The sequence below is a fragment of the Anas acuta genome, chromosome 2 (genome assembly GCF_963932015.1).
Source record: "Anas acuta chromosome 2, bAnaAcu1.1, whole genome shotgun sequence".
In the NCBI taxonomy this organism is placed as follows: Eukaryota; Metazoa; Chordata; class Aves; order Anseriformes; family Anatidae; genus Anas; species Anas acuta.
Genome location: NC_088980.1, coordinates 17565359 through 17590460, shown reverse-complemented (window position 1 = coordinate 17590460; position 25102 = coordinate 17565359). Strand labels below are relative to the sequence as shown.

At 36.7% G+C, this 25102-nt stretch overlaps 1 protein-coding gene across 4 annotated transcripts; it reads right to left on the bottom strand.

The window, feature by feature from the left end:
- Nucleotides 1-868: 868 nt before the first annotated feature.
- Nucleotides 869-25094, bottom strand: LOC137852204 (protein adenylyltransferase SelO-like). 4 transcript variants are annotated; one of them, XR_011093717.1, is made up of 20 exons: nt 24884-25094; nt 23604-23722; nt 23194-23322; nt 22310-22374; nt 22150-22218; nt 21950-22048; nt 17753-17820; nt 16913-17000; nt 15565-15634; nt 14819-14891; nt 13985-14068; nt 11758-11887; nt 11055-11099; nt 10886-10967; nt 10702-10794; nt 10160-10239; nt 9115-9272; nt 8878-8921; nt 3879-3958; nt 3449-3506 (listed from the first exon to the last, which is right to left on the bottom strand). XR_011093717.1 is itself a non-coding variant. In XM_068673665.1 (19 exons), the coding sequence occupies exons 1-19, from the start codon at nt 25092-25094 to the stop codon at nt 3384-3386; spliced, it is 1752 nt and encodes a 583-aa protein (XP_068529766.1). In that variant the 3' UTR covers nt 869-3383. The 4 variants fall into 4 exon arrangements, 3 of the variants coding, with proteins under 3 accessions (XP_068529766.1, XP_068529767.1, XP_068529768.1); XM_068673665.1 differs by lacking the exon at nt 9115-9272 and having other exon boundaries at nt 869-3506; XM_068673666.1 differs by lacking the exon at nt 9115-9272 and having other exon boundaries at nt 869-3506; nt 22150-22206.
- Between the last annotated feature and the right edge of the window lie 8 nt (nt 25095-25102).

Here is a 25102-nt window from a genome sequence, read left to right as displayed (position 1 = left end):
TTGCTTTCACCAAACGGAGCAAAAAGCCTGCAGCTGGAGAACTGCATTCGCTGATACCACAACTGCAACCTGTAAGTTCTGAATTGACATGCAAGAACAATTCAAAAGGTACCTTACCATCTCCAGAGAGCCCCTGAGACATGCTCTTGAAACCTGTGCAAGGATCATAAGCTTAGCCAACTAGGTTGGAGCTTGAGCTAGTTTTAAGTGCAGGAGAAAAAGTACTAAGTAGCTAAAAGTAGGAGAGTTAAAATTAAGAGCTTAACAAATGAAAAAGGTTCTCTGTCTCTCAATTGCTTTCCCTATCTACCTGATTTAAACAAAATGCAGAACCATCAGATGCAAAAGAGCTGGGTGTTGGTCTATGAATTATTAGGAGTGCTCATCTTTGAATCACTTAAGTGACACCAGCTGTCTGCTACCCAACTACTTATATTTCACAAAAGAAAATACATTTGATTTATGTAGTCAGCATCAAACTAAACTGGCATATGTTCTTAGACAACTGCTGCACAATGAGCTATTTTCTCTGAGTTCACAAAGCACTAAGATTTTTATATAGCCTTCCTCACATGAATGCCCAGCCTCCTGCCCTATTTCATCCCTCGCCTTTGTTACAGCACAATAAACTCAATTTTATACATTTTACAGCCCCAGTCAATCATAACTCATGTACTTAATGTTACACAAAAAAAAAAAAAGAGCTTTCTTCAAGAAGAATCAAAGCCGACAGGAAACTCCAGAGATCGATTAAAATGCTGTGATGATTAGACCTCTATCAACTATTTTGTGTATGTAATCGTGGCACTGAATTTCTGAAATGTAAGTACTCAAACTTTCCATTCAAACAACAGAGCTACCAGCTAAATGATACACAATTATCTGGCTTTATTTGACACCAGAAGAGATGCTACAAAATAGAAAAAGATCTTCAAAGCATTTCTAAAAGAAAGTAGAAATCAATCCTTCTTCCCCTGTCTAACCTTTTGCCATATGAAATTGTCTTACTCCTGCAGTTAAGTACATCAGTAGAGGCTGAAGTTGCAGCATGCTATTCTTAACCTTTCTCCAGATCTCAAGTGGAAGCAGGCTCAGCAGCTGTCTTTTTCTTCGGACTTTTATGTCAGTGGTACAGAAGGACCCACTCCAAGAGACCATTTTTTTCATGTGGAAAAAGAAAGTCCACACGTGGGGGATCACTGCTGACCCTCATAGCAGTCCTCCGATACAGAGAGAAGACGGCACAAACACGTAACTGCTTAATCAATATTTCTATTCCACATCTGCTTTTGCATCACTGCTGTGTTTATGTAACATGAAGGAAGAGACAGCTCCAGAGCAGGAAGCAAAAGCCCATGTAAGAATTTTAGGACTTACATCATGAAACACGGTATTAATGTTTACATTGTAATCATAAACCATCACTATTAAAATCTACAAGTAGAAAGTGAAGTGGTACAAAATTCTGAGCATGATGTGATCTCACTTCTCTACTTTGACAAAACATAAGGTAGTGTTGAGATAACTTCTTCATGTATTTTTCAAGTACTCTTTTTCAGGCACTTCAAGCAAAAGTAGAAATTTAAGTGGGCCTTGTGGCAAACGTACAGGACAACTATTACGTAGGGATTGTTGACAGTCTCCTACAAACTGGGATACATGCTTATTCTCTTTGAGGGAAACAAACAGAACAGAAGAGATTCAATAGAACGAAGACTTACAAATCCTCACGGCCTTGCAGAACACCTGAAGGCAGCGTGATTACCCGTAAGGGTCAGCAGCACTATTATGAAATCGGAGTAGTCAGGATTACATTGCATCACAACACGTTATCTTGCAATTACCCGAGAACAGGTATCAATGGCAATGCTCCCACAGGTTGTGAACACAGCCCACGGCTACAGGGCTTTTACAGAACACCCCCATCACTCCACTCCTTTTTTCCTGGAGGTGCTGCAAGCACAAACATTAATCCCAGTGGCTGCAGGAGAGCACTTACTGCTCGCACAAGGAATGTTAACTCAGGCTGAGCAACTGTACATCTGAGGGGAAACCATCCTGAATAATTGCACTGATTGTATGTAAGAAGCAATGGCATTTGTGTATTTTTTTTTAGTCAGTGAAAGATTTCTAATAACATAGATTTATTTTCCCCCACTAATTATATTTCTAGAAATAGATTTGTGAAATGCTAATCATAGCACTTAGCACCACTTCAGAAGCATTCCATTTCAGTAGCAAGTGAAGAGATCCAAATCTCTTCAGAAGAGATTTGGATATTCTGAACCAATCCGTTTTGGATTTGGGAAGGGCAGAGGTAACATCAAGAAATAACAAAACCCCAGATAAGTAAATTTTGCTAGCAGAACATTGCACCTGAGAACTCGTGTATTAGTTTTAGCTTAATTATACACAAAGTTTTGTGATGTGGAATTGGAGCGTTAAACAAAGAAAAATAACAGGACCCTGGACTCAAAACAAAGACGAGTCCCATTCTGTTACAATCCAAGGCACTGCTATGTAACAGCTTCAGTTAATTTTAAATATTTTCGCTGCAATATTTTTGTCAGACCAACAGCATCAGGAGGCCGACTGCAAAAGGTACACTGTCCTGACAATGTACCTAAGGGGGTGCAAGAAAGTCCTTTTCCACGTCCAACCAGTGAACATTCCCTGAGTCATTACATCCACACACCAACAATCCCTCTACTACTATCAGAAGATAAACTTTCAAAGAACAGTAAGCCAGGCTTAACAGGCACCTGACTCTGCCAAAGATACCAAAATATATTTTGGGCCAAGTCACTCCCAAGACAGCTGTATTTGCTTACAATTTAATTTCCTCTAAATCTTCATTGGCAGCTTAATGGGACAAAACAAGGTCAAGGACAGAAAAGGCAGTAAGGCCTAGGTGTAAGGTGGTACTCTGCAAGACATAAATGTTAAGTCTTCAGATAAAACTACATTTGGTAAGTGTGTAACAATGAGAACATTAATCAAAATTGGTGATTAAAACCAATTTAGATGTATTTTAAATTGACCAGCCCTTTAGTCGTTACCACCTGAGTAGACATGAATTCTGTGATGTTACGTGTAGCAGTTTGGCAGAACTTAAATATTGGGACTCAAATTAATGCACAGCTGAATTCACAGGGCAGAGTTATTAAATGTCAATATGAGCTGTTGATGCAATCATACATAGTGGTCCGTTTCTTTAACCTTTAGACTTTATCAAGTTGGTCAAGACCTTGTCTAGCAGTGTAGCAGATTCCAGTCCACAAAGAATAAGAGGGACAACTTCCTCTGGCTTGATTCCTGTGTGAAGGCCTGAGCCATTTTTCCAATGGCCAAAACCTCAACCGTTTTTCTTGTTTAACTTCCTCTCAGGATGAACAGCTTACTTTAAGATCCTTGGCCCAAGCTGGTGGGCGTAGGGAGTAGCCTGCTTTCTCTGCAGCCTCCTGTCTCCGAAAGGGATGTTGTAAAATCTGTTGTAGAAGGTGAACCTACAAGCAATTAAAATTAGTAAGTTTTTATACAATATGTTTTCCTGCAAATAAGAAAAGTCTCTGCCACTTCGTATTATGCACCCTCCTGGCTCCAGAAATTGTTCCACGAATTGTTTTAGGATTGCTATTAGAGTAATAATACGATAGAATAGGATTACTATTATTATAATTAACACTATTTATAATTAATAGTTAATACTGCTAATATTATTGATAGCATTATTGCTATTATTAGTAGTGATTGGTATGACATGGAACAATGTTGGTCAAAGTGTAATTTGGGTTCAAAGTGCAAACTCAACAATTGTTTCACTAACATTCAGATCAGTTATTAACAAACATATCAGGGAAAAAAATGACTAATTTTACCTCTGAAAAATCATTCAAATTGGCTTTTTGCACTGCTGATTCTGCCATCCAATTTCTAAGCACGTATCTGGGATTAACAGCTGAAAGCAAAAGTAAATCATGATCAATTCAGTTAGACATATTCAACAAAAACACACCACAGTCATAGAAAAAAATTACTGAAACCTTTACAAAGTTTTAATTTGCAGATCAAAAAACATGTATAAGAAGGAAAAATCATAAAATGATATTATTATTTAAGGTAAAAAGGAACTATTAAGATATTCATAAAACCATATGTACTTAATTTTCCTTAATTCTGTAAAATGAATCCAAAAGTTACCCATAAAAGCCTTCAATGTTGCATTTAGGCTTTTTTTTTTCTAAGAAACCATTTTTCCAACTTTGTTGTTCCTTTTTTTTTCTTTTTTTTTTTTTTTAAATTCACAATTCTTTCCACAACTGTCTGCTGTATCTTTTTCAAAACACCCGTGATGACTGCTCCCTTCTCTGACATGTTCCCAGCTGATTGTGTCTAATTAATGGTAGGGAGATCATAAGGACCTTGAAAATGAGACTGCTGAATTAGTAACCCAGGCTACATCTTCATCGATGGTAAATAACAGATTATAAAACAGAGCTCTGCCAACCTGTATGCCAAGGAAAATGCTCATAAGCCTACATGGTTTTTATTATCAATTTGTTAGCAGATAGAACATCAACACCACTTTTATTTTTCCTCTGCAATTAAAGCAAAGGATTCTGCTTCAGAAACAGTCTTCCCTTTAATTAATGATCAAAACAATGTTACAGATTAATTGTAACAAATATTTCCAGCTTGCATCATGCATCTTATTTTGACACTAGTCTGCATATTTTCCCAAATTTAGTAGCTGATTTATCCCATGAAGAGATTAATTAGTAATGTCAGAGCCATTAGCACCTATGGCCCGTGATTTATGGGCATAAAAAAACCCCTCATCTGTTCCTTCCCTTTCCACTGATGTCCCAGTAAGGTTTTGTATAAATAGATGTTAGTTCAAGCCTCATGTTTTATATAATATGAAATATTTTTTTTTTCAAAAAATCAATGCAGCTGTATATTCCTCATGTCCTGGTTTTGGCTGGGAATGGGCACGTGGCTGTGTGGGGCTCAGCTGCCTGCTTGGGTTAAACCTCAACCCTTACAAATTCCCTTACAGATTATTTGAAAGAGAAATTAGAAAAAGCAAAGCATTCATGAAAAATCTCCACCCCATATTTCCCTCTATTAATTCCTGTTGTCAATTTGTTATGATCTTATTTTATTTACAAATAATAGCATATTAAGAGGGGGAGGATCAGAAAAAAATATAATAAGATTAAACTTAATTTATTTCTATTTCTCAACTCACTCTATTCTTGCATCTCCTTGTACTGCTTCTTCAGCTTGCAGACATAACTTGTTTATCCTACCAAGACAATTGACAGCTTTGAGGAAAGCTATGACAAACCTCCTCCGAAGGTTTTGTGGTCAGACAATCGCAGGATTTACGACTGAAAGCTCCCTGCAGAGAATTAGTGCCTAGCTCAGTGAACGGACTCCTCTGTAATATGCATTGCTTCTTAAAAAGGACCATTTCACCAGCTGACAGACCAGAATTTACTGAAGCTACGTAATCAGTGAAACAACGCTTGCATGATTATTTTATGTCTCACAATGCAACTAAATTCTTTATGTTTGGAGCTGAATGATAGCCGTTTTAAGCCACAGGACTTGACATAAAGCAGCATTGCACAATGGGTCTTCATGTTAATTAGAAAAGTAAAGGGCAGAAATCACTCTCTGCTCAAGTCCTGTACCCTGACCACTCACATTCCTGCCAGCAGAGGGAATGTGAAGCTCTTTGACAAGACGAGATGCGGATTGAAACCAGCAGCACTTCATCTCAGATGACACTGTCACTTACTAAACAAGCACAAAGCCAGACAAACGTCCTCCCTTAGAATCACAGAATATCCCAAGCTGGAAGGGACCCACAAGCATCATCGAGTCCAACTCCTGGGTCCCCAAAGACCACCCAAAAAAAATCAAACCATATTTCTGAAAGCATTGTCCAAATGCTTCCTTATCATGTTCCTCCATCATAAAAGCTGTCCAGGTCATATAATAACACTCAGGCACTGTGTCCAGGTTAATTGCTTGAGAATTAAAAGTGGAGTGAAATGCAATGCATACAGATAGAGGAATTCTTATTTTACACATTAATGTTGCGCTGTATGACCTTACAGAAATTAAATGCTGACAAATAGGATTGGCCACTGGGAACCCTGATCACCCCTCACATAGCCATAACAACACCCTGCCCTAACCACCAAAAAAAGTCTTGACAAAGTAATTTGCTCTGGCTGAGCATTCGATTTAATCCTGTATATGGATTTTCAGTAGATAAGTGTGATAACAATGTAAAAAAGGTGGAGAAGTGAACATATGACTCATACAAAAATGGTAACTCACATTAAACCCATAACTCATATTAGTTAAGAGAATATTTGTCCCAAAAATATATTCTTAAAAATTGCAAATTGAGAAGTTTCACAGTGGAGTTAAAAATACCTGTAACTGACACAACTGACAAGATAATTATAAAAGAAGAAGATAAGTCAGATTAGAAAAGGACAAAGCATAAGAAATTTGGTGCCCTTACAAGTATTTTATGATCTGGCCTACACTTTTTTTTTTCTCTTTTTAATGTATTTCTTTTGTATTCCATTAAATACAATGACAGACTTGTATTGGGACTTGGATTGTCAAAACTTTTTGATCAACTCCTAAGGAACTAATTGTATGTAGTACACAATAAAGTGCTACTAAACTAAAAACTAAGTGAAGAGAGAAAAAAAGAATTTTTTTCAGACTGGGCTCTGCTTACAGAGGCCAATACAGGAGACCAGGAGGTGCTGCAGGCAGGCAGCAGCAGTTCCCCTGCAGCCTGTGGAGAGGCCCCTGGTGGAGCAGGCTGTCCCCCTGCAGCCCATGGGTCCCGCATGGAGCAGATCTCCACGCTGCAGCCCCCCCCGTGGAGGAGCCCCCAGTGGAGCAGGTGGATGTGGCCTGGAGCCAGATTCGCCACGCATGTTGTATTGACAAGGGGCAGCTGGTAAAGGAAATACTTTAAAAAAATCCCATTTCAAGAGACCATAACAGGTGTCTAAGAGATCTACAAAAATGTATGAATGTAAAAGAAAATAACTTTTTAAGAAACTTCAGTCACACTGTAAAATGGAGACACAAGCAAAAATGTAACAAAGTCTGTTGATCTTTTAAAAGAAAAAATACAATTTTAAAAGAAAACAATAACAAATTGACCTCAGTAGCCTGTCAGGAATTTCTGCTTGCTCTGTTGCAGGAACATGGAGTGATGGCAGATTATATGGAATTTATCTAATTTAACCATGAATATTTGCATATCAAGCTTCAGTCTGCTACCAAAGCTGAGACCAGTAGCAGAAGTGTGGTCCTGGGGGGAAAGCCTTTTTCTTGTTTTGTCTGTCTCCAATGCCATAAAATCCCCTCAGATGTGTGTGGATAAATGTGATGCTGGTTTGCAGAAAATCTTCCCAAACTGGGAGTCCTTCTGATTTGGAATGAATACTCAGAATATCCTAACTTCTCTAAAAGCAGATTCACAAAAACATAGAAAAAGAAAAATAACAGAAATTAAAAGTGTGTTTAGATGGCTTTCAGCATTAAATTTAAGCAAAGGAAAGCAGGGAAGCTGGGAACTTCAAAATAGATGAGCTAAAAGCTTTGAGTACCACAGCTGAAACTTCCCAACCACACCAAAATACAAATAATAAAACAAGCCTTTCTTCTTGGTATCTGTTCTCATACTAACTTTGTAAAAATGCACGTAAAATTGTAAGAAGCATTCTTAAAAACGTAAGGAGCATTAGTTAGAAAATGTGCACAAAAACAGTTTGTTACTATCTTATTACTGAAACTCAGTGCTATCTCCTGCCATTTCCTACAAAATCAATTACAGCTTTTGAACAAAGCAGCCAATCAATATCTAATGAAAGAGTGCAGCCATTTCCATTACAGATGTGAATAAAGTACCTGCAAAGTAGAATAACAATGAAGCTTATGCTACCTCTTGTGAAGAATTTGACAGATTCTGCATTCACTTCACTCCCCTTTGTCCAGAAATTTTCAGTTGTCACTGCCTATTGTAGGCAAATTTCACAAGTTCCCCACAGCTTATACAAATCCAAAAAAGAAGAAAAGCCTCTCTCTGGATAACTTCTAGAATTTCATATCCGCTGTTTGTGCTGTGATAGACAGCTATATATCTTTACCTTTTTGCATTTACAGTAACTTGGTGAATTAAAGTAAATGGGATATCTAATCATTCAAAACCACACCTTCCTTTCTTGATTGTACTTTCAAAAGTATGGAGTTTTTTTCTCCAGGTGCACAAAAAAAAAAAAAAAAACAGCGGTTGCCTATCAGAAACATGAATTCTTTGTAATATGTAGAGAGGATTTGTACATGTTTGAACTCTTGGGTAAGTCCTAGCCCATTGAGCCAATACAGGATGGCTATTGACTATTTCTTGATGTTATCAAAGTTTCATTATTGGAGAAGAACAATGTTCTCAGCAACGCAAACTGTAACAATCACAGACTGCTAAAGGAAGGAAGTAAAGATTCAAGGAAAAGAGAATGGACTCGAGAAAGCAGATCTAACTGAAGTGGAAGGGCATCTCTGACAAGGAAATAAATCCTAGGGGCCTTAACAGAGGTGCTTAACAGAGCACCCTACGTTGTAATGAAACATTAAATTTGGATAGAAGTCAGAACTCATACACCATTTGAGGACACTAAGGTGAACCAGAACTTGAGACATCACAAAATATTGACAATCATGTCACATTTTAGTTCTCCTCAAAAGGACAAAAACATTAACAGTAAAGCAACTTAAGCAAGAAGGTAGTTGCCACCTCCAAGCATATGACTTCCTCTGGATTGTTTTACTTACCTGTCATTCTTTTTCTTCTCTTGATGTCTGTATCACCCTTGTTACTAAATATAAAAACAAACAAACAAACAAACAAGTAATTGTGAATGTTGCTCATTTACATTTTTCTCATTCGTGTCACTCTTCACTTTTTTACTACAATAACCATCTACTATTACCAGACAGTAAGTCAGTAAGTCCACTATTTGAACCACAAGAACTGATCAAACACTATTTTTCTCTTGTGTTTCTCCTTACCCTTTTTCAAGGTATTACCCATGAAGTATTCAGTTTCCTTTTCAGAACTTGGACACACATACTTCTTCTGTGTTACCTCAAAAAAGTTCTGCATCCACTGTGCAATAGCTGACTGCAATTCCCAGAACGAATATATTCCAAATAGCTTTTGTTTCCTACTGCAGGTGTGTGTGTATATATATATATATATATATATTTACCACATACTCTTTAAGTTGTAATATTAGGCAAATATTATGTAGTTATGTGTCAAACATAACTGACACACATGCTTCCAGTTGATTTTGTAAGTACCAAATCATTAAGTACAGCTTTGATAATGCTGAACATAACTAACACATTAGACTTGGGAAAAACTGCACTTTCTTGTAGGTTTTGTATCTTGTATTAATGTTTTCCTTAAGAATTGTATTTACTGACTAAAATTTCCAAGTACCCAATATGTACTTCTTTCCACTAGTCAGCCATGCATAGCATATATGACTATGAAGAATGCATGCAGTCTTTATGGATTTAAGATACAAGAATTGGTAGGAAGTTCTAACATGAATGTCCTTATCCACACAACTCCAGTGGCATCCAAACACAGTCTGCATATTCACAGCAACTATGCAACTTCCACCCCCAGTCATCCTAAGGCAGTAATAGTATACAGTACAAAAAATACATATTTCCAGTAATGAAAAACTATCCACTCCTATTTATTTGCACAAACTGAATTTCAGATTCTAAGAATGATTTTATAGAACTGGTATTTTAACAAAAGCTATTAACTCAAGAAATCTGATCAAATGTTCACCAAAAGATGCCAAAAACAGACAACTCCTCCCATATCATTTTTATGTACTTGTGTCAAATCAGAACTATAATGGTAATTGAAGAAGCTAGCACAATCTAGAACCATAAAGACAAAGAAGGCATTACAAATCATGTCTAGTCTAGCTTACCAGTCCCAATAAAGATTACAGAAAACACTGTAGACTCTGGCATTCTGGCAAATACACAGCTGGTGTTATTTTTAAACATGAAACTCCATCAGACTTACTGTTCTAATCGCAAGAGGTACATAGAGACCCATTCCGAAAATAACTTGTGTTTACCCAGATCCTGGAGAGCCCAGAACTCCTGAAGAGAAAGAAAGAGTTAATGACAGATAACAGAATTTTGTTACTGTTCAGCAAAAACTGATGTGAGCAAATTTTAAGAGGATATAAAGGAGAATCATGTAATGAATCCCCAAGGATTTCTTTGCCCAAAATTCTACTAGCATCTTTATTTTCTATTTAGATTACTTTGTTTTGCCAGCATGATATATCTGTATTATTCCACCTCTGCTACAGCAAATTCTATGTTAATACCTCCAGCTCTTAGCCCCTATTTTTCTTTAGCTTATTTGCTTTATTTTCCTTGCTTTTTAACTACAGGTATCACTCCCTTCTGTGCTTTGTACGTTAGAAGTTAGGGAAAGGCAGTGGAGCTTCCCAGGAAAAGTAAACATTCCCCACATTATATCAGGGCTCTGTCTAACCTGTTTTACTCACTTGATATTGAGTGTTCCTAAAATGGGGTGCCTGTATTAATTAATACCTCAGGGATGCGGAGCTCCTTTAACTGGTCTTCAGTAATTTCACTCAGCTCTCGAAACGTCATTGTAAAGTCAGCCCTCCTATCTTCCATGAGCTAGTCAAATAAAGATATTTCTATCAGTGTTTTTTAAAGCACGAGGTATAAATTCAGATGTTTGCCAACAAGATTAGCAAACCAAACTCACTTTTAGAAGGAAAGCAATCAAATAGTTGTCATTCTCATCGTCCCCAAGGAGACCCAGTTTTGCTCTGAACAATTCTGTAAAACTGAACATAGCAACACAGTAAGGAAATTGTCACATAACATGATTTGTAGTATTGTGACTACGGGGGGGGAGTTCTAGAACTGCGTACCGGGTATAATAGCGTTGACCATATCCCTCCAGAACCTGGGAAGCTCTGCAAGAACAAACGAAACATCAAATTCTATGGAACACAACACTACTGTGGGTGCAACCCGACTGTACACTAAGCAATAAAAACTTCTGTCTGGTATCTCACAAACATCAATATGCTGAATCTGAAGCAACTGGGATCTGTAGTGGGAAAAAGACTGAGGGGAAACAATTTAACAGACATTGAATATATCAACAGCTGTTGCAAAGAACAAAAATGCAATCTGTCTTTCATATGAGCAAGAAATATCATGAATATAAACTGCACAAAAGAGTCGTATCAGGAATCTTTACAAAAGGGTATTAAAATACTACTCCGTAATTTCAGGAGGCTGTACGATCTTCATAAGTAAGCACCTTAAAGAATAAGCTAGAAGAACCTATAAAAGAAAACTACAGGCAAAGATCCTGCTTAGGGGAAGAATAGCCCCCACAATATCTAGGATGCCCTTCTAGCTGTCTTTTGCTATTATTTATGATTACTGAAAAACTTTCTCCCCTCCCTCTACCTTATTCTGAACAATAATTAATTCAGAATCAATCTTCACTTAGAAAAAAATGATTGAAAAAGCTAATCCCTTTCTTTCCTATGCATACGGTGATTAGGTGTCTCCCATCTCACTAGTTCTTTTAAGCGTTTAGATATTTTAACGATTACTTACAGCTGCTTTTGCCTGGGATCCAATAAAGGTTTTAGAGCTTGTAACAGCTTGTTCAGATTAAAGAGCCCAACATTTGCCTGGTTTCCTATTTTATACCTCCCTTCATCATCAGATGTGTTTGGAACAAAATCTGTTTCAAACAAAACATTACTTTTCCCCAACAGAGTAATTACAAAAACAATCAATGTTAAAAATATTGAACTACAGTCAATCTTATCAATCACAATAAATTAATAAAAGTGCTGAAGATATTGAAATATTTAAACTTAGATCACAAGGATACTTATTTACAGTGGATTAACTCAAGATCTAATATTTGCAAATCTAGAAGTACATACTTCACAGACACATTTCCATATGTCATAGGCGGCCTTTTCCAACTTGAATATACAAAGTAAATTCAGATGTTTAAACATTTTTAACACTAAAAATGTATAAAAACATATGCAATGTTTTCACTAAATCTAGTGCTACTATTAAGTACAAAAACTAAGCAAATAATTGTACAACTAAATTATGGATTTACTGATAATTTTGGAAAAGTATCACATACAAACTTGCATTAAAAAAAAAACAAACCACCTGAACAGGACTTTAGTTGAATAAGCAAGTTTTATGTATTCATTTATGAAAAATTACAGCTAACACATTCAAGAAAAGAAATCCATATTTGTGAGATAAATATGTGATAGGTCAGCTACCAGGTGTTCGGAAGTTAAATGTACACATATCTACAGCATCAGTCTCAGAACGGATGCAGTATGAACCGCCTGTCCAGATCAAAAACAGATAAGGTGATCAATACATACTGCATTGCCTGAAACCTCAGAGGACATCAATACCAACCAGCATTAAGGAGGAGACCTGTGACACATCTGTCAGGTCTGCAGATCCGTTCAGATCTGAATCTTTAGCTGTAAAGCATTTCATCCAGTTCTAGGGTCTGGCTAGGATGGAGCTAATTTTCTTCATGTCAGCCTGTCTGTTGTTGTGCTTTAGGTTTACGACTAAAACCGTATCGACAACACACCAAGGCTTTAGCTACCGCTGAGCAGCGCACAGCATCAAGGCCTTCTCTATTCTCACTCTGCCCTCCCGGCAAGTTAGGCTAGGGATAAGCAAGAGGCTGAGAGGTGACACGGTCAGGCTGGATGACACCAACTGATCAAAAAGATATTCCATGCCACATAATTCATCTCTGCCTATGGCAGTGGGCTTGGAGTTAATTTTTAAGGTCCTTTCCAACCCAAGCCATTCTCTGATTCACGTCATATTCAGCAATAAGAACTGGGGAGTGCTCTTTCCAAGGTACTGCTTGGGGACAGTTGGGGACAGTCTGCTGGTGCGAGCGACTGTCTTGCATCACTTGTGTTCTCCTCTCCTTTTTTTTTTCCTCTTCACTTATTAAACTGTCTTTAAGTTGACCACAAGTTTTTTCTCACCCATGCTCTTCCAATTCTCTCTCTCGCCCTGTAGCAGTGGGAAATGAATGAGTGGCTGGTGGGGGCTTAATTGATGCCTGGGGTCAACTCACCATAAAAGACAAGATCAGAAGCCAGAATAGACCTGTTTTCTCAATACAGTAGAAGTCATATAAAATCTACTCTCATGGGATTTCCTTAATTTGTGGCTGTAATCTCATGAAAACAGATTATGAAATAAACATTAGTGGTTCTGAAGCTTACTCAGATGAAAGTTCCAAACAATAATCAAATGTAACACATTTATGTACGTACTAGACCTACACTTATCGATCTCAGACTGACTGAGTTCATACTTTCAAATAAAAGGGTAGATTTGATTTCTTTTTCTCCAATATATAATTAGCTGCTGTGACTACAAACCCAGAGCATAATGCATACAAAGTTGTATCCAATTTTTGGCATAGGCCCCTTATAGAGATGCAATATTTTTTTTTTTGGGGGGGGTGTCTATTATGGCACCTATTCAAATGAAGAAATCCATTAGGAAACATTCTTCATGAAAACGGGTTTAATAGTGACATTTCACTTTTAGACTTCTAGCACTTGAAACACAACCTGCACAGTGTATTATAAACTGGCCTTTGGTTTATTTTTCCCCTAAAATTCTTCAAACAATACACATCCTTGGGATTTTTCTGCTAACAACAATGGACATTTTCATGCACACAGAAATTACATAAACTAATATGACATTTATTTTAAGTCAAAAATAATATTTAAATATGGGTGCATGCTACACTCACTTGGATCATAGGAGTCCATAAATCCAAACGGACCATAATCTATTGTTATGGATAATAAGCTGAAGTTATCTGTATTGCACACACCTACAATTAAACAACAAGGAAAAACAAAAGTTAACGTTCTACCTGAACTCTGTAGTCTCTAGAAGATTTCCTGTGAAATCAATCCAACAAATCTAGATAACATTGTAGCAGTTACCTTTAAGAAAACAGATTCAGGAAAATAAACTTGTCTCTTGTATTCTTGACCTGGCAGGCATTTAAAGTATGAACACTAGTTTTTGCTACATTATCTTGCATCTGGTTTTTATACCTAGATGGCACTGTTTCCTTCTCCATTCAGCACAACGCTGTTTTGAAACAGCATCTTGCACAACTTGTCAGTTAGCTTCTTCTTTCCAAGTTGATGGCATGCTGTATTAGCAACACAATGCTCTTTTATTTTTCATAATGTAAATCTGAAACAAAGGTGGACAGCACTCTATTCTATACACTATAAAAGAACGGCTTTTTATGCAGATGAATCAAATTCCCAGCAACACATGACATCGATACATGGTCTTTGTACATCAGACATCCACAACAATTCTGAGAAGCCCATATGCTTGTTCTGTTCCTGGCTTCTGTCAGATCCAGTCATGCTTTGAAAAATCAGGAAGTTCTCTCTGTTATGAAAAGAACTCTTCAGTATTAATGCACAACAGATACTGCTGCAGGCACAGACATCAGAAGGACTGAAGAACAAAGTGACAAACGAAAGCCATCTTTAAGTATACAACTATAAAGAGTCACTCTCATAAAGCCAATACAGTGACAACATCTACTGCTGCTTACCATGTGCAAAACCCACAGACATCCACAATGCAATCAAATTTGCAGTCTCTGATACGACTGTAGAAAAAAATTCCTAAAATGAAATACACATTTTAATTTAAATAAAACTACAGAATACAATGAATAATGTAAACATTTGATTCACTTTAGAAATACTTAATACATTCTGGTTTTAAACAGGTATCTTTGATCTCTGTCAGTTGGGACTGGTAATTCACATTCTAAATGATGTGACTGCAAAACAACCTTATCCAGCAAAGACTATAATTAAATAGCTATGATAAGATATACTAAAAGAAATTTAAAAGACCTAAAAAGAAATAAAGACACAATATATACTATTTTTATATTAGGAAAAATGTAAGTGATCCCATCATGACCACAGCTCACTTGAAGCCTGGGCAGTAAGAGAACAAGAAGTAATGGAAAATGGGAGCTTCCCAATAAACATTTCCATAATCAAAAGTAGTGAAAAAAAGAATGTTCATATTTGATTTTGAGAAAAACAACAAGAAGCAGGTTTTCGTTGTTAGTGGTTTTGTTTGGTTTGGTTTCTTTTGTGTGGTGTTTTTTGTTGTTTTTTTTTTTTGGAAGAGTAAAAATTGCTTTTGCTAATAAAACCAGGAAACTTAATTCTACTTTTAAAACCCTATAAACTGAAAAATTAAATAGCTTTGTATAATTTTTGTTCATGTGGTTGTGGAAAATAAAAATAGCTTCATACAGCTAATAAAAAAAAGACTTACCAGATATCGATCTGAATCATTCACAGCTATTAATGGAAAATGTTCCTGGATGATAAAATCAAGCAATCTCCTGTAATATGAGATGCAGAATTCATTACATAAAACAGGTACTTTTAGAACTGATCATTCAAAATTCTTACCTTTGAACAGATAATGCTGATCTACAGCCTGCTGCAAACAGGTATTAGAAAACCTAATCTATTTACTCCTGTAAATTTTGGATTAAGCCCTTCCAAAAAGTTGAAGATAAAAGCTAATGTTCCAGTTACAAACATGACTGGAGACTGCCACAATGTAACCCCATGTGTTACATTTCCAGAGCACATTAGGACCTGGTTTAGCATACTGTAATATCAATCTTTTAGGAAAAAAATAATTTGTAGATAAGAAAAAAAATGTATCACTACAAGGAATGACTGCAGATCAGAATATTCCACAAAGAAAAAAATTATATCTGAATTCTTAGGAAGTACGGTTACTTGACACATTAACTGGCCATCAACATGTTCATTAAATCCCACAGGACACAAACATTTTAATTAAAGAAAAAGAAAATTACAGTGTTGTGTCACCTTAAATTCAGTTCCTTAATTCAGTCTTTCACTTTACAACAAAACACTGCTGTGAGGTTTCAAAAAAGAGAAAGAAAGACAGCGTGAAGTCATTCAGGAAGTTATCTTGAATTATCTGTTAATACAATATACAACAGCTGCTACTTCTCTTTCTTGATTTTAATCACCCCAAAACAATTTCTGTTGCAAGTGATTATCAACCAGCACAGTACTCCTACAGGGGAATGACCAACATTAAAGGAGTTAAAATAGAACAAAAAAATTGCCTTGCTAATTGCCTGAGATGGAATAAAGTAAATTAATATTGCTAAAAGGCTTAAAGCTGTGCAATAAATTCTTACCTAATATGATTCTCTGGTTATATGTGTTCCTTAAAAGCACAGCTTATACAACAAACTCATGCTAGTGACTTATTTCACAATTCTGCTAATTTAACTTCACAGAAAACTGAGAAATCTAGGGTATTAGTCACCGAACTTACAACTGAACAAACAACTCCCCATTCCTCCCAATGCTTAGTTATCAACCTATTTTAGCTATAATACCTTTCTCATTTTATAAGATCCTGGCCTTAAAAAATAGGTAAGGGATTTTATCTGTGACTTTGTATCTTTTGCATATTTGTAAAAAAAAAAAACATCGTTATCTTTCTGAATTATGCAGTCTTCCTTTCTAAATAACTTTTGCCTAAATTTCAACTGTACATATGCATTCCAATATATATTTAATTATTAAGAAAACTAAAAGAATAGTTACAATGAAGATTAAAATCAAACCTTTGTAAGTCCAGTTCCCCAGAATGAGCTAAGATTTCTAACGATCCTATACGAAACCACGATTTGGCAAGACGTAGCACTATAGCACCTTAAACATAGACACATGTTTAAATGTAAAGAGAGTATCAGCAAAACAAATTAATCCCACAGTAAAAGCCATTATATGTCGTTTCTATAGACAAATAATTTATATACGCATAGTTAAACATGTATTTCTGTAAGTATGCTCAATGCATAACAGATGAATACACAGAATGCTACTTTACTGTATGCTAATGATAAAGCTTAATTTGCTGGAAAGCAATTAGTATTTTTTACTCCTCCACATCTTCGTTTGTTCACTAGGATACACTATACCAGCAAACACAAGCAAAACTCTGATATTAACTTCAGAATTCCCCCAGAGATGCTAGCAACAAAGAAAGAACCAACATAAATCATTTCTGATTTTTCCCCATGCTGTGCCATCCGGCTCCGTTTCAGAACTGGTTTAGAGGATGGAGCAATGGTGCAGCCATGGCAGCGTTCCCATATAGTATTGCTAACAGAATGATGGAAATTTCCCCTAGATTTCAATATCATTTTTGTAACGGCATGTGAAAAAAAAATAAATTCCAGCAACACATATGCCACAAACACAGCAAGTCTGTTCATAGGGCTTCGTTTCTTTATCTAAGTTATGTTTGGGACCAACTTTCTTGGGAAAGGTTTTCTATCTCAACAAATGAAATGAAGACTATTGCACACTTTTATTACACATATACGGCATTAAAGTTGATTTTTGCAATGAGGAATTAAATTACAGTATTGTATCATATTATTCTGAAATGTGTTCAATACCTCTCTCTTTCTTAATATTTCCATCGTAAAACTGGTCTCTCCACACTTCATCGTCACTTACAACTAAGCTGTAAGAAACAAGAAATGAAAATTAAAAGGTTACCATAGGAAAGATAATTTTTATTGGCGATTGAGTGATATTTCATATAATATTTTTTTTTTCAGAAAAAAATCTTTTTTTTCTTGAAAAAAAAAAAAGGTTTGTTTTCACAAATAACACACAGCAAACAGTAAAGCTGAGGCTCACCAAGCTTTGTTAGCAAGATGCATTTCTTTTTTAAGTTGCCCACAGTCGCGTTCAGTAAACGTACTGCATTCATTTGGAACTTCTGTGACTGATTAGTGTGATGATAACACTGTGAAGTCACAAGCCTCTTGAGGACAACAGCAAAATTAGAAAGACAGAGAAATTAGAAGCCAAATTGTTGCATCAGATGGAGGCTGCCCTTTATATGAGCCAAAACTGTTGTCTCAGTAACCTCGGGCACAGATCTGGGCTCCTTAGCAATCAGGAGCTCTGCAAATAGTATCAATGCACAAAGAAAGGCATAATTTTGATGAAGCATTATAATTTTTCCTTTCATCTTCACTGCTACTTGTACTTGAATTTTTAAAAACAATATCCCCCTTTCAATTGCCTTAAAATTCTGCATATCCTATGCATTTTCACATTTATCTAAATATTGAGATTTGCAAGTGCTTGGAAAATGACCCATTTTGCTTGCTCTAAAACACGTCACAATTTACCCTCATCTTACAAATAAAATATGTAATTTCACTCTATTTTCTTTTATTATCAGAAAAAAAGAAAATTGCATCAATCAGCACAAACCATGCAAAGGAACTATTTTCTCCTGAAGTTAATGTGTAGGAAGTTTCTCTCCAAAGCAACTCAGATTACACAAACCATTCAGCAGAAGGAATGCTTGGTGCTGTCTTTTGAAGGAAATGTTCTCCTTTCAATAGGGGAAGAATACCTCTTGTTTAAGAGCCTAGCAGCAGGAAAAATTACCTTATTTTGTATAATTATTTTTTGCTTGCTGATAATCGAAAAAGGTCTTTCTATTCAGAATAGCTGGATGGCACAGTACTGGAAATTTAATGCAACTAAGTAAAGGTAACTTTTAGGTAGCTGAAGACCGTACAGAAAACAGAACCAAAACTTCCTTAGAGGAACACAGAAGAGGACAGCAGGCAAATCTAATACTCCATTCATAAATACAACTGAAGACAGTCAAGAGTTGAAACAACTCCCAAGCGTTTAATTTCAACAGGTTACAAAATAGTTTTTACAGACTTTAGCATCAAGATTTTGGAAAAAAAATTAGTTGGACCAAAAACGTGGGGTATGCATATCCACATAAATATGCATGAACAAATCACTAGAAGGAATAATTTGTCTGAATTCTTACAATAGTAAGAATCAACAATAACTGTGGCTTTGAAACTATACTGTAATTCTTTTCTGTATTTCTGAAGGCATCTGGTAGCTATCCAAAATGAGCGTTCTCTATCAACTGCAAAGAAAAGGCTGTATTGTTCCAAAGGCAGGAGGGAAGAAAATATATAGAAATTAAAATATCAAAAGTATTCCTCTGCAAACAATTAAAAATATATCAGATAAAATACCGGAGGCTGTAGGGTGGTTTGCTTACACTTCCACTCTCGGGTGCTGCTGCTAATACTGGAGCAACATTAGGAAATTTTTTCCAGATAAGATTGTTTTGGAAACATCTAATGATTGGTATGTCTGTAAGAGTAAGTATAAGAAGTGCTGACGTAAGTGAGATGGAAGAATTGATCTTAATTGAGGAAGACTGATCCTAATCAATCAAGAAAATCAAAACAATGAAGAAGATTGATTTTAAATTGATCAAGAAAATAAAAAAAAAATCAAAAGAGGGAATGAACCCCAGGCACTAACACACCAGCATGTACATCAGAGCACTAGGAGAGAGTGGTCAGAATAATAATGTTACTCAGTTCTACTGTTCTGAACAGAACTCTGCCAAAAGGGTTGTTTCTTTTTGACTGTGTAACTTAGCACACTTTCTGCCAAATTCTTACAGAATACCAACACTTTCCTTATTGCTGACAAAAATAAAATAAAATAAAAATCCAATGGGAGAATAACATTTTGTAAGTTACTAATACAAGTTAATGGACGAGCAGCACTTAAGAGCTGGTCAGGTAACTGAGCAGCCACGTAAAGATACTTACATTACCACTATAAAATAGTTTTCAAATGGCCCCTGAAATTTATAAGTACCATTACTTGTTCAGCAGCAGACCAGATGTATGTTCAACCACAGGAAACAGAGCACTGAAACTGCTGTTACATCAGAGAAGCTGGAACAGCTCTCACAGAAGGATGGAGGGACTACATCCCACCCCAAGCTCTGCCGAAAGGGCTAGACTTTACTCTCCCAAGCATCCTGCATGCTGTTGTGCATGACCACCAAGCATTATATACATATTGGCTTACTTTTTTTGACCTAGCCCACAAGACTGCTAACTAGTAGTCCCAGTATGTGACTAAAATGGTACCAGACAAGGAAGCGTTCTATATCTGGCAGTACAGTCATAAGCTCCAGCACCCCGTTGGGAACACAGTACTTGAAATTAATAGAGCAAACCAACCTGCTGGGTGTTCTGGGATAAGCTGTAAGGCTTCTCCCCACACTTCTGCCAAGACTTGACAAGAAGTCTAAGTGAATCTCACCCGCCTCAGTACTACAGCTCCCCGTTGGGAAGAATATGGATATCAGCTGGGGTTTTTCCAAATGAAGTCTTGCGAACAGTTTGGGGAGCCTGTACAGCAGTTAAGAGAGCCAGGCATTTAACCAATTTGCCAGCAGAGAACTAAAGCACACTGTGTACTCAACAGAATTGGTGCACTGTTAAGGAGTAATTTCATATTGTTTCGCACTGAGCAATTTGTTGAGACGACACCAAAGAAAGGACGCAACCTTGCCAGATGCTTTCCTGCTGATACTCGGGCAGATTTAACATTTTGCATCAATAGCTAACAGCAAAGGGTCTCAAGGTGAAGTCAGTGAATAAACCATCAAAAATGTCATTTACAAACACAGCACTTCAACAGAGCACATGTGTTAGAATTAATGCTAGAGAGATTTGCAGGCACTTTGCAAATATAGAAACCTAGCCATGAGGCAGCTGAGTACTGGCCTTTTCTGAAGAACATTTACTTCTCTAAAGCTTGAAATTCCGGAGTACAGACATGAGATCCCTTGGAACACAAAATAAACTTGGCATTTTAAACACAATCATCTGAAAAATTCAGTTCACTTCATTCTGAGAAGGTCATCCAAATGAGTGAATTTATTAGTCTTCTTTGGTTCAGACAGAATTAGTTTTAAATGAATTTTTAATGCAATCTCCCTCTCTGCTCAAGGGGTGTTGTATAAATAAGGAATTGGGAGCAACTACCTACACTCAATGCTACCTCCAATATTAGTATCTATTTACCAGGCAATTTTTCCTACCAATCTTAAAAATTGCAACTGCATGACTATGACAATACAGAAATAGCTACTTTCAACATTTTCCAACTTGGCCAAATACTTAACTTTAGCCTAATAACAGACTCATTGTAAAATGTAAAAGACCATGTAAAATTTTTTAATAGACTCATTGATTATCCTCATACACTAAAGGTGATAGTATTATGTAGAGAGCAGGAATCTAGTCCTGCTGGTTTTGCAAGCCTTTCTGGTGAACAAGAAGAGAACCTTTTTTTTTTTATAGAGAAGAAACTCATTGCAGTACCATAAAACCTGGAAAGGGGAGTTAGTGTCAGATACAATCACTCAAACTAATTTTAACTTCTTATTTTCTTCACAAATGAACTAGATTTCAAATTAAGGTAATTTAGTTATGGCAGTCTTATAAGCGCACAACAACTGCTCACTACAATGCAAAGACAGTACATAATATAGTATTTAAACAAAGTAATATTTTAAAGCATACCAAGGACAAAAGTGAATGGATAAATGGCTGGAGCTTGTTATTACTAGGAAGTTTTATCCACCAATCTAAGAAACATTTCTGATTGCATACAGGCAAAAAGAAATATGTGTCCTGGAAAACCGCTGTCCTGTTTTATGGATGCTCAGTGAAACTAAGAGACAAAATTGCCTTTAAATAAGGATATCATGAAAAAGAAAAGAAAACTACCTGGCAGCTCTGCTTGTTGGAATTCCAAGATAGTGCATAGCCTCACTACACAAAAATTCTCGCACAGAAGAGCGAAGCACAGCTCTTCCATCACCATTCCTACAGAGAACAAAGAAATAAGAAATCAGTCATAAGATCTATGCAAATCTAAAAAAAAGAAAACATCTAGTGTCGGTATTTATGAATTAACTGCAACTCACCTGGAGTATGGGGTCTTTCCTGAGCCCTTTAACTGGAGTTCCCACCTCTCACCATGCCTGCAAAAATACCTTTAGAGTTTCTGACAATACATCTTGGGGTTTGCATGAATCAGCTACACAGAATACAAAAGTGAATCAGTCTTTTCAAAAAATACTGCACCTGTTTGTATATACTCCGATCAAGTGAGCTCTTCCATCACCCAGCTGACCTGCCCAGCTACCAAACTGACAAAAATGAAAACCACATCATTATCTTCTATCAATCATGGCTGTTATACTTAAACAGTACAAATCACATGCAGGTTCACTGTGATCTATACAATGCAACAGGTTTGCTCGGGTAGCAACTTAGATATTGATCCCTAAGGCTGTATTTCCACACTCACACCAACAACAAATTAGAAAGCCATGGAAAAAAAGTAATATGAGTAATTACAATTTTTTCCCCCTCTAACTTTCAGCTTCCAGTCTCTTTTATACAAGAAGGTTTTTAACTGACATGTTTTGTAATATGTATAAATATATATATACTTTTTTTTTTTTTGACTGGAAATTACACATCAAATTCTGCCACTCTTTTCCATGAACAGTTTTATCTATTTCAATGAAATTTAACGCTTATTAATCATGCTATTGCTGAATCCAGTGCGGCTCTGACCTTCTTCACTCCTCTGAGCTGGTAATACCCATCACAAATCAGAGCTTGTCAGACTGCAGGGGTGCAAAGCAGACTCTGCAGGTAACAAAAGTTAAAAGGATAATTTGCTTCTGGGATAAAGAAAAGCAGAGAAGGCAGACATGGTACCATGAAAGAGCATTGTGGTTCTCTTCCACCTGTAGCCCCAAGAAGAGCAAATCCACAGTCTAAGCATCCATAAGCATTCATGTACTTACAGGCACAAATTCATATACTTACAGGTAAAGGTATGTATATATATATATATATAATTCAAGTATCTAATTAAGTATATAATATAATTCAAGGCATAATTCACATGAAAAGAACTACAGAATTCCATCTGGAAGAACAAGCATTATAGCTACCTGATGTCCTCCATATCTGTGGGCCAATGGAACAGACCCAAATATCACTTTCCCACCACTGACAAACTGCAGAAAATCAGATGTTCCTTGGACAGATATATGAAGATCCAAAATATTTTCAATAACATCCTGGAGAAAAAGGTAATACATATATATTTAGTACTTGAATATGATCAAATTTTCAGTGGCAAAGAATGTGTTTTCTATGCAGGTTTTGTTATTAAAAGACATCTGACGGTATGTTCTAAATGTTCTATTGCTTTAAAGTGTATATTAATAAGTGTATATAAAGTGTATATTGTTTATTGACTTTAAGAATAAACAGCTTACAAATATTAAAATATATTTTAGTACATGTGTTAACAATCACTATTAATTGGAGAGGAACAAAGAAAAAAATAATAGCCAACCTCTGAAACAGCTACAAGAAGAACCTTGGATTTAAAAGGTGTAGGATAGACAACTGAAAAAATGCAGTTTCTCACGTTACGGACATAATTTTCCTGGATTGGATCAATTGGAAAAGAGTCTGTAAACAAAAGACACATGAGAAATGTTTAAAAAATAGGAATTAACCATATTATTCTTGATAACTTTCCTCTTAAACCCAATCAAAATACTTCAGAAACAATGCATGAAAATGAAATGAATGCATGAAATGAAAAATAATTCAGAAACAATGCATGAAAAACCTGCATGAAAATCAAGCCCAAATAGTTTAGGGTCTTATTCTGTTTGGGAAATTTGAAAAGAACTGAGGCCTGCAGTTAAAGAAACAGGCAGAGCATTCCAGTTTTAAGGTCTAAAATTTATTTTGGAGTAGTTTCAATCAATAGTGATTAGAATAGTCTCAGGGCAGTTATATAATGCAATTATTTTCAACTCTAAAAGGTATTTTCAGTCAGTAAAGTCCAGCCTAGCTGCTCACACAGCTGAACAAAGCAGCCACTGTGTACCCATAACTGGGTTGTACAGCCCATTTGCAGCAATGAACACCAAGCAAACAGCTTGAAGTCTTCTCTGAGTAACATAAACAGCAAACAAAAGGGGCAGAGGATGCATTTCTTGTTGTAGTAATGTACTTCATCCTTCCCCCAGAGCTACTCTGTGTGATGGTAAAAGAGGACAAACATTGCTTTATACCACAGGACTAATGCTGGGGGTTTTAACATCTTTCTGGAATTTTGCTTGCAATATTCACACAGTTCCACGTTAACGATAAAATTTCTATGCCTTGCAGACACCAATTTGTAAAAACACTAAGTAATTATCTCTGGACAGTTGCTGTTGGCCATGTTCCTCAGCACCTCTAATGACAAATCCTGTTTTAGACAACTGCCACAAGGTTTATCCCTGGTACTTGTTAGCAATCCTACCACCTGACGAAATCATTTATCTGATAGCAATAGATACAGGCAATTCTGCATGCCTGAGCACTACACAGCCTTGGGCACTTCAAATCAGGTGCCAGTTTATCAATTTTGCATTGACACATAACTGGGACTCGTGCATGATGATAAAATGTCAATTTGGGGGGAGAGAATCAACCAACCTCCGTATGGCCAATCTATTTTTAATACTGAAGGTAGCACTTAACCATCTTTGTCATCACCACAAATCCTTCCAGCTCTTTCGAAACGAGGCCTTAATGACTACTAATGACTTAATGACAAGGCAGGAGGCAGCGTACCTATGAGGCTGTCTGAGGAGAGCCCCCAGAGGCCGAGGCCGGCGGCTCCCCACCACGTCTCCCCGCAGCCCTGCCATGGGGGCGATGCGTTCAGGGCGAGGGGCGCCCGGCAAAGCCCCCAGGAGGGGCAGAGCGGGTCCAAGTCCCCACAGCCGACCCCACAAGCCCAGACGAAGCAGGCGACAGCCCACGGGACGCGGAGCCGCGGCATGTCCCCCA

Coding starts and splice junctions, on each gene's coding strand:
- LOC137852204 (XM_068673665.1), bottom strand. CDS start 25,094: ATGCCGCGGCTCCGCGTCCCGTGGGCTGTCGCCTGCTTCGTCTGGGCT. Junction 23,723..24,883: donor CTCCTCAGACAGCCTCATAG/GTACGCTGCCTC, acceptor TTTTGTTTACAG/ACTCTTTTCCAATTGATCCA. Junction 11,888..13,984: donor TATGGACTCCTATGATCCAA/GTGAGTGTAGCA, acceptor TGTTTGAAACAG/ATTTTGTTCCAAACACATCT.